The sequence below is a fragment of the Lissotriton vulgaris genome, chromosome 12, assembly GCF_964263255.1.
Source record: "Lissotriton vulgaris chromosome 12, aLisVul1.2, whole genome shotgun sequence".
NCBI lineage: Eukaryota > Metazoa > Chordata > Amphibia > Caudata > Salamandridae > Lissotriton > Lissotriton vulgaris.
This window is the reverse complement of record NC_141700.1, coordinates 609977589-609992314: the sequence shown is the minus strand read 5'-3', so window position 1 is coordinate 609992314 and position 14726 is coordinate 609977589. Positions and strand designations below refer to the sequence as shown.

Sequence of the window (14726 nt, the reverse complement as noted above, 5' to 3'; positions counted from 1 at the left end):
AGAACACTGCGGTCTGCTGCAAGTCCTTCCTCAGGAATCCGACGACACAGCTCGACGAGACCCGGCTTCCCTGGCACCTCTGACCTCTACTCACCTCTACAGCCAAGCTGAGAACCGTGAGTGCGACGAGACCTCGAGGGACCGACGATCGCCAAGACTGCACGACTTCTTCACAACAAGCCCCCCGAGTGTCCCTCTGGTGAGTGCTTTGGGGTCCGAGAAGCCCCGACCCTGAGCAGCTCCAGCACCGAAGTTCAGCCTCCCAGCATCTCCACGATCTGCGTGGGGCCCTTCTGCTTTTTGCTGCTCACCGCGTTGTTTGGCTACTAGCCCGCTGGCTTGTGGCCTCCTGAACGACGCCCGACGACATCACTGCTGCTGGTCTGGTTGCTCCAGACTGGCCCTTGCTTCCTTCTTCAAGAGAAGCACCCCGGACCCTCCTGGTCCACTCCAGACGCCATTTTGAGTCCACTGCGTGGGCTTGAATTTGCCAAGGCTTTGTTGCCCAATCCTGAGTCCAGCGACGCCGACAGCTTCTTCCATCGTGGGACAGCTCGCTCCTCCATCCTGGTCGCCGACAACGCCTCCTGGTCCGTGAGATCTGCAGAGCACAGCGTCACCCACTCACCTAGTCGAGGTGACTACCATCCGGTGCCCTCCTGGTGCCACCTGACTACTGGCTAGTAGTCACGAACTTGGTCCCCTCTGCTTTCAGGTGTCATCCATCTTCAAGATCCAGGCTTGGATCACTTCGAACTCTCTTCACTGGTCGCCTGCCAGCATCTTTCTTCCAGGCTCCTGGTCCGTCTACGAGGATTCCCGACGTCTTTTGAGACCTATGCAGCTGCAGCCCCTGGGCTAGGTAACTTCGGCATTTCGGTGCCCCAGCATAGCCTCACTATCCAAGGGTCAGAATCCACTTTCGTTTTCCTCCTACCAGGTCGGGTTCGCCCGAGAACACTAACTCTGTGAAATCTAGCTACCATAGACTTTGTCCCGCATCACGCGTGAGAGTGCACACTCTGCACCCGAGTCCCCTGGGTCTCCTAGAAGTAATCTACGATTCTATAGTCAAGTCCTAGCGATTCCAAAGCCTATTAGTACTGTACTTACCTGCTAGTAATTTCGCATTCCACTTTCAGAGTATATGCTTTTCCGTGCCCCTCGGGCATTTGTATATACTGTGCTAACTTAAGTATTTTCGTAAGAGTTTTGTTTTGTGCTTAGTACCCTGTCCTCATAAAGAGTACAGGGCTGTTGTGATTTTAATAAATACACTGTTTATTTTCATAACACTTGTGTGGTGTCCTTTCACTGGGTGTTCAAGGGGTATATGTGTGGTATAACCGCTGGCTTAACACGCCCTCTCGAGTCTTTAGCCTTAGACTGCTCGTATCCACGCTACTAGGATAGCTGGTCTATAAGGTTGACTTACAACCAATCATCAATAAGGGTTGCTGGACTGATACATAGTGTTCACTAGAATAGTGAGCACTGCATATCAGGCCACCTTCTCACAAGGACGACTAGGAGAGGTCTGAGGACCCTCTTGCTCATCAGTGCGACTCCGAGAAGGATTAGGCAAACAACTTGGAGGAGGCCGGCGGCCTCAACGTCTCCTTTGACCTGGGGTTTGCCTCTCCCCATCCACTATGGAGGAAGGTGCCTCGTATATGGTGGTTCTCCGTTGGGCAGCTGAGGTCCTTAATCTTGATCTCCCTACGGTGGCCCTGAAAACTAATCTCCCCACTGAAGTGCTCCAGTCGGCGTCCACTTCATCGGAGCCGCTGCTGCAGTTCAATGACGCCCTCACTGATGTCTTGTTGGGCACTTAGTCGCTGCCGGCCACTGGGGTGCCGGTGGATAAAAACGTCGCCAGGTGTCATCGCCCGGCGCCGGATGATCCTCCCTTTCTGACCACTCATCCTACACCCGAAAGCCTGGTCATTCAAGCTTCGATGTCCCAGAGTGTCTTTCCCACAGCGCAGCTGGATATGGACTCTAACGGCCAGCCTGCGGCTGCGTTCGGTGAACACCGCGTGTCTATTGGGCCGCTGTTCCCACGTGGTGTGGGTTACCGTTGCTGAGGTGTTGCCCCAGTGTCCCAAAGCGGTCCAGGCTGTGCTGTCCCAGGCTGTGGCCGAGGGTAAGGACGCAGCTAAGCTTGCCATTTGTTGTAGCTTAGATACCGTGGACTCTCTCTGTAGGGTGATTTCTGCGACTGTGGCACTTCATCGCCACGGCTGGTTGAGGTCTACCGTGTTCTCCCCGGATGTCCATAGCTCGCTCATGGACATGCCCTTCAATGGCACTCACCTGTTTGGTGATAAGGCAGACAGTGCACTGAAGCGTTTTAAGGACTCTCGAGTTACTGCCAAGTCCCTAGGCCTATCCACCGCGCGCCTGGCCAAGTCTACTTTCCTCTCCTTTCGTGGCTAGGGAAGGGGCATCCCTGCTCGCTCGTTAAGTCTTAAGCCTGCCCGGAACCAACCTCAGCGTGGCCGTGGGCATGTAGGCTGCTGTGGCAGCTCCAGGGGCCAGCGTGAGGGCCAGTCCATCTCTGCCCCCTCGACATCCGCCTCAAAATCTTCCCAGTCTCAGCTTCGGGGCGCACTCCACGCCAGTGGGTGGCAGGATTCGTCGTCACTTTCCCCATTGGCATTCTGTCACTTACGACAGGTGGGTGCTGCAACTCGTCCGGGGAGGTTACACCCTCCCCTTCGAGTCTACCCCCCCTGGCCATGCCATCTCAGTTCCACCGCATGTCGGGGGGATCACTTCGCTCTTCTCCAGCAGGAAGTCATGGCCATCTTGGCCAAGGGGGCCATCAAGCGCGTTCCTGGGCCAGAAGTAGGGTGTGGTTGTTATTCCTACTACTTTCTAGTCCCCAAGAAGGACCAGGGGGGCTTGCGCCCCACCTTGGACCTCAGGAATGTCAATAGCTTCCTCCAGAAGGAGAAGTTTAAGATGTTGACTCTGGCTCAGGTCTTGGCTGCCCTCGACCCTGGAGACTGGATGGTTGGTTTGGACTTGCAGGATGCCTATTTTCATATCCCCGTCCTGCCGGCCCACCAGCGTTACCTGCGTTTCACGGTAGGCCAGGAGCATTTTCACTTGGCTGTGCTCCCCTTCGGCCTTACCAGCGCCCCTCGGGTGTTAACAAAAGTAATGGCGGTGGTGGCAGCTCATCTGCGCAGGTCAGGGGTGTCAGTCTTCCCCTTCCTTGACGACTGGTTGTTGAAGGCGGGCTCGCCCCAGGCAGTTGTCACCTGTGAGAAGTTGGCCTGATATATAGTGCTCACTATTCTAGTGATCACTGTGTATCATACCAAACGACCCTTATTGATGATTGGTTGTAAGTCAACCTTATAGACCAGCTATCCTAGTAGCGTGGACAAAAGCAGTCTTTTGGCTAAACTCTAGAGGGCGTGTTAAGCCAGCTGTTTTACCATCACATATACCCCTTGAACACCAAGTGAAAGGACACCACACAAGTTGTTATGAAAATAAAAGGATATTTATTTATAACAAGTCTAACCTGATCTCTTTATGAGTCAGGGAGCTAAGCATACAACAAAACTCTTACGAAAATACTTCAAGTTGCACAATTTACACAACTGCCCGAGGGGCACGAAAAACCATATACACTAAAAGTGGAATGCGAAATACTAGCAGGTAAGTAACAGGATCCAGAGGCTTCAGGATCGCTAGGACTACACTACAGAACCGTAAGGTTAGGAGCAGGAGGCCTAGGGAGATCGGGTGCAGAGTGTGCACTCTCACGCGGGATGCGGGACAAAGTCTATGGAGGCTAGTATTTCTAAAGTTACTGTTTCCGGACGAATCCGACTAGTTAGACTTAAAATGAAAAAGGATCTGGATAGTGAACCTACGTTGGAGAACCGAAATGCTCGGGTTACCTAGCCCAGGGGCTGCGGCTGCATAGGGTTCAAAAGACGTCGGGAATCCTCGTTGTAGTCTATGGAGCCTGAAAGAAGAAGTTGCTGGCAGGCCACCAGTGGAGAAGTTCGGTGTGATCCAAGCCTGGATCGGTGATGGAGACGACCTGAAAGCAGAGGGGACTCAGTTCTTAATCACTAGCCAGTGATTGTGTGGGCACCAGGATGGCACCGGATGAAGTCACCTCGACCAGGTGGATGGGCGACGCTGGACTCTGCAGTCACACGGGCTAGGAGGCGTTCTCGGCGACCAGGCTGGAGGTGCGAGCTGTCCCACGCAGGTCTCTGCTGCCGGCGATGCTGGACCCAAGATGGGGGCAACAAACCTTGGCAAAGGCAAGCCCACGCGGTGGAGTCAAGATGGCGTCTGGAGTGGACCAGGAGGGTCCGGGGTGCTCCTCTTTTGGAAGGGAGCAAGGGCCAGTCTGGAGCAACCAGACCAGCAGTGTAATCGTCGTCAGGAAGGCCACTAGCCAACGGGCAAGTGACCGGACAACGCGGTGAGCAGCAAAGAGCAGAAGGGCCCCACGCAGATCTCGTGGATGCTGGGAGGCTGGACTTCGGTGCTGGAGCTGCTCAGGGTTAGGGCTTCTCAAACCCCAAAACACTCACTCGAGGATCCCTCGGTGGTCGTGCTGGTTAAGCGTCGTGCAGTTTCAGAAGATGGCCGGTCCCTCAGGTCTCATCACACCCACGAATCTCAGCTGGGCTGATGATGCAGGTAGAGGTCAGAGATGCCAGGGAATCCGGGTCTCGTCGAGCTGGGCAGTCTTGATCCGGACGATGGACTTACAGCAAACCGAGATGCTTAGATGGTGCCTGCGGGTGCAGGGTGGCTACTCCTTAGCCACAAGGGAGAGTCTTCAGAAAGTATCAAGAGTTCCTTTCGTGGAAAGTAGTTCAAGATTCAGAATTATTTAATTTGGGAAGGGGGCTGTGAGAAGTTGGCCGGATATATAATGTTCACTATTCTAGTGAGCACTTTGTATCAGTCCAAACAAACCTTATTGATGATTGGTTGTAAGTCAACCGTAGACCAGCTATCCTAGTAGCATGGACAAGAGCAGTCTTTAGGCTAAACTCTAGAGGGCGTGTTAAGCCAGCTGTTATACCATCACATATACCCCTTGAACACCAAGTGAAAGGACACCAAATAAAAGGATATTTATTTAGAACACAACAACCCTGGACTCTTTATGAGGAAAGGGTGCTAAGCACAATAAAAAACTCTTATGAAAATACTCAAAGTCGCACAATTTACACAAATGCCCGAGGGGCAAGAAAAACCATATACTACAAAAGTGGAATGCGAAATTACTAGCAGGTAAGTACTACTCTAATAGACTTTAGGATCGCTAGGACTGGACTACTGAACCTTCAGATTACTAGCAGGAGGCCTAGGGAGATCGGGTGCAGAGTGTGCACTCTCACGCGGGATGCGGGACAAAGTCTATGGATGCTAGATTTCGTAAAGTTAGTGTTATCGGACAAATCCGACTAGGTAGAGCTGAAACGAAAAAGGATCTGGACCCTTGAATAGTGAGGCTATGCTGGAGCACCGAAATGCTGAGGTTACCTAGCCCAGGGGCTGCGGCTGCATAGGTCTGGAAAGACGTCGGGAATCCTCGTTGCAGCCTATGGAGCCTGAAAGAAGGAGTTGCTGGCAGGCGACCAGTGAAGAGATTCGGAGGGATCCAAGCCTGGATCGGTGATGGAGGATACCTGTAAGCAGAGGGGGCCAAGTTCTGAATCACTAGCCAGTGATTAGATGGGCACCAGGATGGCACCGGATGGAGTCACCTCGACCAGGTGAGTGGGCGACGCTGGGCTCTGCAGTCTCACGGACCAGGAGGCGTTGTCGGCGACCAGGATGGAGGTGCGAGCTGTCCCACGAAGGTCTCTGCTGTCGACGTCGCTGGACCCAGGATTGGGGCAACAAGTCTTGGCAAATGCAAGCCCACGCGGTGGACTTAAAATGGCGTCTGGAGTGGACCAGGAGGGTCCGGGGTGCTCCTCTGTTGGAGGGGAGCAAGGGCCAGTCTGGAGCAACCAGACCAGCGGTGTTGTCGTCGTGGAGCGTCGTCAAGAGGGCCACAAGCCAGCAGGCCAGTAGCCGGACAACGCGGTGAGCAGCAAAGAGCAGAAGGGCCCCACGCAGATCTGGTGGATGCTGGGGGGCTGGACTTCGGTGCTGGAGCTGCTCAGGGTTAGGGCTTCTCGAACCCCAAAGCACTCACTCGGCGGTCGTGTTGGATAAGCGTCGTGCAGTTCTGAAGATGGTCGGTCCCTCGAGGTCTCGTCACACCCACGGATCTCAGCTGGGCTGATGATGTAGGTAGAGGTCAGAGGTGCCAGGGATGCCGGGTCTCGTCGTGCTGGTCGGTCGGATTCCGGAGGAAGGACGTGCAGCAAACCGCAGTGTTCTTAGATGGTGCCTGCGGGTGCAGGGTGACTACTCCTTAGTCACAAGGGAGAAATCTTGAGAAGAAGTCTTGAGTTCCTTTCGTAGAAAGTAGTTTCAGGATTCAAAGATGATCTAATTTGGAAGGGGGCCACTCCTATCTTTACACTAGGAAAAGGGGCTGGCACGCGACTAGGTCCTGCCCATGGGTGGGACCAGGAAGGGGGGTTGTTACACCCCTCTCCCATGCCGGACTTTCCCCAGCTCAGGGGCTGGTGTGCCCCTGGAACTGGTTCTAGCCAGCCTATGCATAGTGAGCACCGGGGTGCCACTTGCAGTCACCTTCTTCTAAAGCCCTGCCTACCCAGGATACACAAAACCCTGTCTGGGATGGTGCTAGCACCGCCCCTGACAGGAAACCCTTTGTCCAAGCCTCCCTCGCTGGAAGGACTCCCAGCAGCAGGAGGTCAGACTTGTGTCTGTGGTGGCAGCATCCATTTTGTGATGCTGAGGCTTGAGTTAACTTTAACCGGGGTTCACAGTTACATACATGTCGTGTCCCTCTAGAAGGGTGGAATGCTAACCCAGTCGCCAGAATTGGCGAGGGGTTAGTATTCCAATTCGTATGACACCTTACTCGACATGTTTTGATAAAGGGATACCAGAGTTGGCATATAACCGTGAGGATTATAATGCACTTAAGAGTATATGGTATGAGTCATCATGGAACAGCTATTAGGACTTGGTTCCGCAAGCTGCAAACGGGCTCAGCTCATGCCAGAGCACCATCTCACACGATTCCAAGCACTCTGCCTTCAGGATTGTTAAGGCCTGCCATAGGAGTGACTGATAGGAATACGAGTGTCCATTTTAGGGTTAGATATAGGTATACTATATCTAAAGCAGAGGGTGATTACACCACCTTGCCCCAGCTGTCGTGCAGCCAGTTGTGTCAGATTTAGATGGCCAGCCAGGGGTGGCATAATACATGCTGCAGCCCCTGGTAGGCGAGGGTACACCTATGCCCTGAGTTACAGGGTCTGATAAGGTGGCCCAGTACCACCCTTGATTTGACTTATCTGATGTGCGCTCCCTTCGAGCCACTTCATAGCTGTCCTCGTAGTCTTCTTACCCTTAAGACTGCATTCCTGGTTGCCATCACCTCTGCCAGGAGAGTGAGTGAGCTCAAGGCCATTTCTTCACAACCTCCTTTCCTTTCTGTCCATCCGGACAAAGTGGTATTGCGGACGCGACCCTCTTTCCTGCCCAAGGTAGTCACAGCCTTCCACATCGGGCAGCCCATCACCTTGTCCTCCTTCTTTCCGCCTCTGTATCCCTCGAAAGAGGAAGAGAGGCTCCACCGTCTGGACCCAAAACGTGCGCTCTCGTACTATCTGGATTGCATACGCCAGTTCTGGGTGGATAACCAACTCTTCGTTGGTTACATGGGCGCTAAGAAGGGACGGGGGTGCACAAACGGACCATTTCCCGATGGGTTGTCTTGTGCATCAAGGCTTGTTATTCACTGGCTTAAAAGGAGCCTCCTGTGGGGCTACATGCCCATTCCACTCGGGCCACGGCAGCTACTACTGCCCTGGGTCGGGGAGTCCCCTTGCAGGACATTTTTCAGGCAGCTACGTGGGCCTCGTTGCACACGTTCGCAAGACACTACTGCCTGGACAGCCAAGTCCAGAGAGATGGCTTTTTCAGCCGTTCCGTTTTCCAGGACTTTCTGGTGTGATCATTGGTTCGCAGACCCACCACCGGGGTTGGTATCTATTCTAAGGTAAGGAATCTAATACTAACCTGTTTCTTTCAGATGCACAAGTTACTTACCTTCGGTAACGATATATCTGTAAGAAACAGTAATTAGTATTAGATTCCTTACCGCCCCACCCATCCTCCCCGTTCTGTGAACCGATATCTAGGGTTACGGTCATCCCCTTTCAGGGCCCTAGTTTCATGGCACCAGTGTTGGTTTTTATCATGGCTCTGCGTTTCTGGCGCGGAAAATCTGTGTATAAGAACTGATGTCAGCACGCGAGGGCGGCGTCTAAGTACTCCGGGGACCTCATCCCGACGACGGACGTGGAGCCGCAGACGACGCCTACCGACACGCAGGGGTACTGCTACGCAAAAATTTCCGGATCCAGACTGACGCCTGGGGATATTCTAAGGTAAGGAATCTAATACTAACTACTGTTTCTTACAGATATATTGTTACCGAAGGTAAGTAACTTGTGCATCCAGTCTGCCGCCCGGGGAGGGGGAGGGTGGAAATTCTAAGATGAGAGATCCATAACCAATATATGTCTCTTACAGATATATTGTTACCGAAGGCAAGTAAAATGTTCTTCTGGTTGGATACTCTAATGGCAGATGAGTCACTGCCCTCATGCTCCTGTCCATTTTTATTAAGTCCCAAGTTGGATTTTAGCACATTATGACCTGCAATTTTTCTAAGTGCTCGGCGTCTGAGAGCCCAGAAGACAGATTAAGAAACTGATATTGGCACGCAAGAGTGCTGCATATATGCGGCTCCGCTACGTCACTTCTGGGGTGGCACAATGTCACTATTGCGCAATATAGCAACACCTACCGTCACATGGGTATCACAACTGAAAAAATCTCAATATCAACTCTGGCAGCTAGGAATGATGTAAAACTGAAGAATATTAAGTCAGAAAAGTAGCTACATGAAAGAGGTTTGTTGAAGGTAAGTAACCTGAAGTTTAATTTGATGTGCAAAATGTTAAGAATACGGGAAAAAAAACGAATATTACAAATCAGTAACTTGTCCTTCAGTTCAAAACAGCATGCACAATATTATAAAATGTAACAGTTAAAAGAATATATATTATTTGTTTTACTTACAGCTCTCTTCGTTCAGCCAGGAGAGTATTTGGTAGTTCTGGAAACCTGCGGAAAGGCAAAATTCTGGCTGCTAACTGGAATATTAGCTAGAGCTGGGGAGAAGAGTCATCCCAGAATCATGACCATGTTGTCCATTCAAGGGCCTCCGTTCACTGAGCCTCAAAGTTACCACTGTGCAGAAGCAGAAAACCATTGGATTACCTGTGTACCGCTCAGACTGGGAGGTGCTGGCCGTCAAATCTTAAGTGGATACCAGAATATGCCGATTGGGTGGACTCGCTGGGTAAAGCCTACAGATTTCGATTATCCTGTTCGCCAGTGATTTCGTCAAGGGAGAAAAGGGCACGAAATACCTTTGGTTTGGGCTTATTTGCCTCACAGCTGGTTCTCGAGTTGCAGCAGATGGTACTTGAGCAACCAGTTGCAGCAGGAACTGTGTACAGAGAATACCTGCAGCATCACTTTCCATACATGTAGGAAGAAGCAGCATGCTGCCGCCTTCGTCCCTTCATCTTTGACATAAGTATTGCTTTGTCCTTGCTGTGGGACCCCAATACCTGCAGCACTGAAGGTCTGCAGCTGACTGGGCGGTCGTGAATGAGGGCAAAATGGCTCTAAATGTTTGATTTTTCCTGAAACTGTGAATATTTAAAACATTCTTTTAAGTTTGTTCTCAGCAGACACTTTAGTACTTAGCGCTTTGCAATCAATGACTATTATTTTTATAAAAGTGTAGATCATAATACGTTTTAAATTAAGTGTTTTAAATATAAAATAAGTGTTTTAAATATATTTTAAGCAATGATTTAAGTGATAACACAATAAATTACAATTTTGGATTATGTTGTTTAGATTCTTAATCACAGTTCACACATTAAAATTACCTACGCACAAAATTGCTACTGCGCAGAATAGAAACTGTTATACTTGGATAAAAGCAGTATATTTTTTCTATTATTCAAAACATCTGTTTATCATAATTTTGCGATGGGTGCCTATTTGCTCATGTATTAATTAGAGACAAAACGTTAGTGGTGTAACTTCAACCATCATGAATGCGTCTTGCATTAGAGAGCCAGTGCTTAATTTGTAAAATAATAAGTGGCGGGCCTAACGTTTCTTCAAACATATGCTACGCTGCTGCAGAGTGTTATTTATGTCATGTCAATTATCAGGGCCATCTAGTCCTGATTTTACCACATGCCTCTTCAATGCAACAGCATACACTCTCCCTGCCCTTTAATCTCAATCTTGCAGGTTTTGTTTCATGGCTAATTTGTCCCCTTGTCACTTTTTCTGTCTTTCACTTTCTCCCCTTTGTTGCCTTATGCTCTCTTGTTCTGAGTCAAAAGCGGGTGATGAATTAATAAATCTCCGTCTAAGAGTGCCAGTGGGCACCACTTGCAACCACTGGAACAAATGAACATGTTTCTTATCTTTGGTAATGCCTTAATTGGTGGAAACTCTATTTAGTTGCAGATTCCTTACCTTAGAATTACCTCCAGGCATCATCATGAATCCGTAAGCTTTTTCCTGAGCAGCGTAGGAAGCTGGCATTTTATGTAGAGTACCAATGTAGGGGTACACCAAGTTACAAGTCCAGACGACCCTTATTGGTTTAATAATCCCAAGTGCTCTATTAGTGGTGGGGGTGGTGTGGTCGAGCAGCTTAGATCATCAGAGGGGAGGGTTGAGCATTTGTTGCACACACAGTCAATAAATAGGATACACACTCAAAAGGAAATCTGAGACAAATTTGGAAAAATATATACTTTTATATAGTTTTAGACGCCAAGATCTTCAGAAACAGTACTTTAGATATTATTGTTTTTAAAGAGCAGTAAAAATTTCAGCGCTGTCAGGTTTGAGGCGTGAGCCTCAAAAGCGGGTAATGTTATCCAGTGGGAGGAAAAGACATGTACTGCAAACATATACTGGCAAGCGGTTGTAGAAGTTGCCCTTTTGGACTTAAGGTGCTTTGGAGCCAAGGTCCAAAGTATCATCAGCAGTTGGGGTTTACCTACCTTGGTGTGTCCTGGTGCAGAGGTGCTGATCACGATGGTAGCCTCAAGTGCGGTTACAGTTTAAATGGACCTGTCAAAACAACAGAGGCTGTAAGGGGAACTTGGGGACAAGTCTGGCAGCACCCAAGGGGGTCTAGGCTTGTGAGGGTCTCTAGAGCAAGGGGGCACAGTTGGTTTCTGTGGACTCGGGCTGTGGGGCTTGGGTGCGGAGGCGGTTGGCTGGCTGGCCACCTTCGTTGGGGGCTCTCACTGTTCTTAGGTGGACCTGGAGAGGGAAAGAAAACTAGACAGCAGGGCCACTCTCTGTGTAGGCCTCATTAGTTCTGAAGTCCCTCAACAGCACTTTGGCGGTGTCTGGACTGGACACTCAATAAGCCTTGGTTATGGTAAATGCTCCGATAGTCAGGGTGTTGATGCAGGGAGGGTCTAGCATCTCAAAACTCTCTGGAGAACGGAGCTGACCTCTTGGAACCACAGTCACCTGCTCCTAGCGAGATGAAACCTCTGTGGACCAGATGGCCAGTAAAACGAAGAACTGGGCAAGTGTGGTCAGTGGAGGCTGAGCTCTTGGAACCACAGTGACCTCCCCCTGGCGAGATGCACCCTCTGTGGACTAGATGGCCAGAAAAACAAAGAACTGGGCAAGTGTGGTCAGTGGATGCATGGGTATGGCTCTTCCACCCCAAGGGAGATCCTCTGTGGGTAGTGAAGCGATGGACAGTCCAATGGGCTACTTACCCTTGGGGTGACTACGCCCCCTATACAACTACTTCCTGTGGAGAGTGGGCATAATCCTGACGTAGAGTTCCTAGTTTCACCAAATCTAAGATGGTGAAAACCCTTCCTCGACTGTCCACTTCAGGTGGCCCACCTTAAGGGTTTGCCTAGCCTGAAAGTGCAACACGCATCTGAAAGTGCAACACGCCTACTGACTATCTAATGTCCTGCCTGGGCGAGTGCCAAATGGGCCACCGGGCAGGAGGTGGCATTCCCAAGGACCGGGAGAAGCTGGGATCGCATATCAGAGGCGGCAGAGGCTTTGAAGTCTCTGGTCTTGGTTTGCTAAATTACTAGCTATCCTGCTGGAAGAGGGGTTCCCTTCCTCCGGAGTAGGCATTGTTTCTGACCTCTGAGAGCGCAGTCTCTCACCTACTAGGAGGGGGCAGAAAATTGTCTGTGGTGGCAGTTTGGGCAATACTGGTCTGACACACTAGAGGACTAGAAGGTTTTCAGGGCGCACCTCTAAGATGCCCATCTTAGATTTCCTGCAGATGTGCCCTCACATGTAATATAATGCACCCTGCCTTAAGGCCTGCTGTAGCAGTGACTTACATATAAGACTTGTAGTGGGGCATTGCGCATAGTGAGTGTGCAATGTCATGTTTTCAGAAGGGCTTGCACCCTTTCACTCATCCTACAAAGGCAGTATGCCTGCAGTTTTTCTGTTAGTCCCTTTGGGTGGCATCATACATGCTGCAACTCATAGACTCTATTTAGCACCCATGCCCTGGGTACCATTTACCTTGGACTAATAAAGGGTGCTAAAGTCCTTGCCAATTGGGGTACAATTGAGCATGTTGTTTTACGGGAAAGAACACTGGCACTGGAGCCTGGGTAGTAGGCTTCGATGCACTGTCAGAGTCGAAAACCAACGAACAAGTTACTTACCTTCGGTAACGATATATCTGTAAGAAACATTAGTTAGTGTTAGATTCCTTACCTTAGAATATCCCCAGGCGTCAGTCTGGATCCGGAAACTTTTGCGTAGCAGTACCCCTGCGCGTCGGTAGGCGTTGTCTGCAGGCGTCCCCTGCGGCTCTGCGTCCGTCGTCGGCGTCGTGCGCCGTGATGACGTCGCTGGAGTATATAGACGCCGCCTCCGCGCGCTGACGTCAGTTCTTTGTACACAGCTTTTCCGCGCCAGAAAACGCAGAGCCATGAGAGAACCAACACTGGTGCCATTTGAAACTAGGGCCCTGAAAGGGATGTCCTTAACCCTAGGTATCAGTTCGCAGAACGGGGAGGATGGGTGGGTTCGGTAAGGAATCTAACACTAACTAATGTTTCTTACAGATATATCGTTACCGAAGGTAAGTACCTTGTTCATCTGAAAGAAACACGTTAGTGTTAGATTCCTTACCTTAGAATAGATACCCCAGCAATACCAACCCCGGTGGTGGGTCTGCGAACCAATACATTCCTACACCAGAAAGTCCTGGAGGACAGAACGGCCAAAGAAGCCATCCCTCCGGACTTGACTGTCCAGGCAGTAGTGCCTCGCAAAGGTGTGCAGCGAGGCCCACGTAGCCGCCTGGCAAATGTCCTGCAAGGGGACTCCCCGGCCCAGGGCAGTAGTAGCCGCCGTGGCCCGAGTGGAATGGGCCCTCAGCCCAACAGGAGGCTCCTTCCGAGCCAAAGAGTAGCACGCTTTGATGCACAGAACGACCCACCGAGAGATGGTTCGTTTACACACCGCCCGTCCCTTCTTCGCACCCACGTAGCCAACAAACAGTTGGTCATCCACCCGGAACTGGCGTGTGCGATCCATATAAAATGAAAGCGCACGTTTTGGGTCCAGACGATGGAGCCGCTCTTCATCCTTTGAAGGATGCGGAGGCGGGAAGAAGGAAGGGAGGGTGATGGACTGCCCGATGTGAAAAGCAGAAACTACTTTGGGCAGGAAAGAAGGTCTAGTCCTTAGAACCACCTTGTCAGGATGAATGGACAGGAAAGGAGGTTGGACAGAAAGAGCCTGGAGCTCACTCACCCTTCTGGCAGAGGTGATGGCAACCAGGAAAGCCGTCTTCAAAGTCAGGAGACGAAGAGGACAAGAATGAAGGGGCTCAAAGGGAGCACACATCAGAAAGGTAAGAACCAGGTTCAAGTCCCACTGAGGCATCACAAACGGAACAGGTGGATACATGTGTGTGATGCCCTTCAAGAATCTCGTTACAATCCGGGACTTGAACAAAGAAGGCTGATCAGGAAGCTGTAGAAAGGCTGAAAGGGCAGAAAGGTAGCCCTTGATAGTGCCCAGAGCAGAGCCCTGCTGGGCAAGAGAAAGAAGAAACAGAAGAACCTCTGAAAGAGGGGCAGAAAGAGGATCCACAGCCTTTGCTGTGCACCATGCCACAAATCTGTTCCACCGACAGGCGTATACCGACTTAGTGGAGGGACGCCTGGCTGCCAGAATTACATCACAGACTTCAGGAGGCAAGTCAAATGGCCTCAACTGCCGCCGCTCAATCTCCAAGCATGGAGGTGGAGACTGGACAGGTTCGGGTGGAGGACCGTCCCCTGCTGCTGCGACAGAAGGTCCTCCTGAAGGGGCAGGCGGATCGGGGGACCGACTGACATGCTGAGTAGCTCGGGATACCAGTACCTTCGAGCCCAGTCCGGAGCCACAAGGATAACTTGGGCCCGGTCGCGCCTGATCTTCTTCAGCACTCTGGGCAGAAGTGGTATAGG

General features: G+C 50.9%; 1 protein-coding gene across 1 annotated transcript in view; it reads left to right on the top strand.

Moving 5' to 3' along the window:
• Nucleotides 1–10074, top strand: part of PMFBP1 (polyamine modulated factor 1 binding protein 1) — a 1903249-nt gene extending 1893175 nt beyond the window's left edge. The window contains exon 43 of the mRNA XM_086945556.1: nt 9237–10074. Coding sequence (XP_086801682.1) covers nt 9237–9324 — 88 coding nt within the window. The 3' untranslated portion in view covers nt 9325–10074. The remainder of the gene's footprint in view (nt 1–9236) is intronic.
• The last annotated feature ends 4652 nt before the right edge of the window (nt 10075–14726 follow it).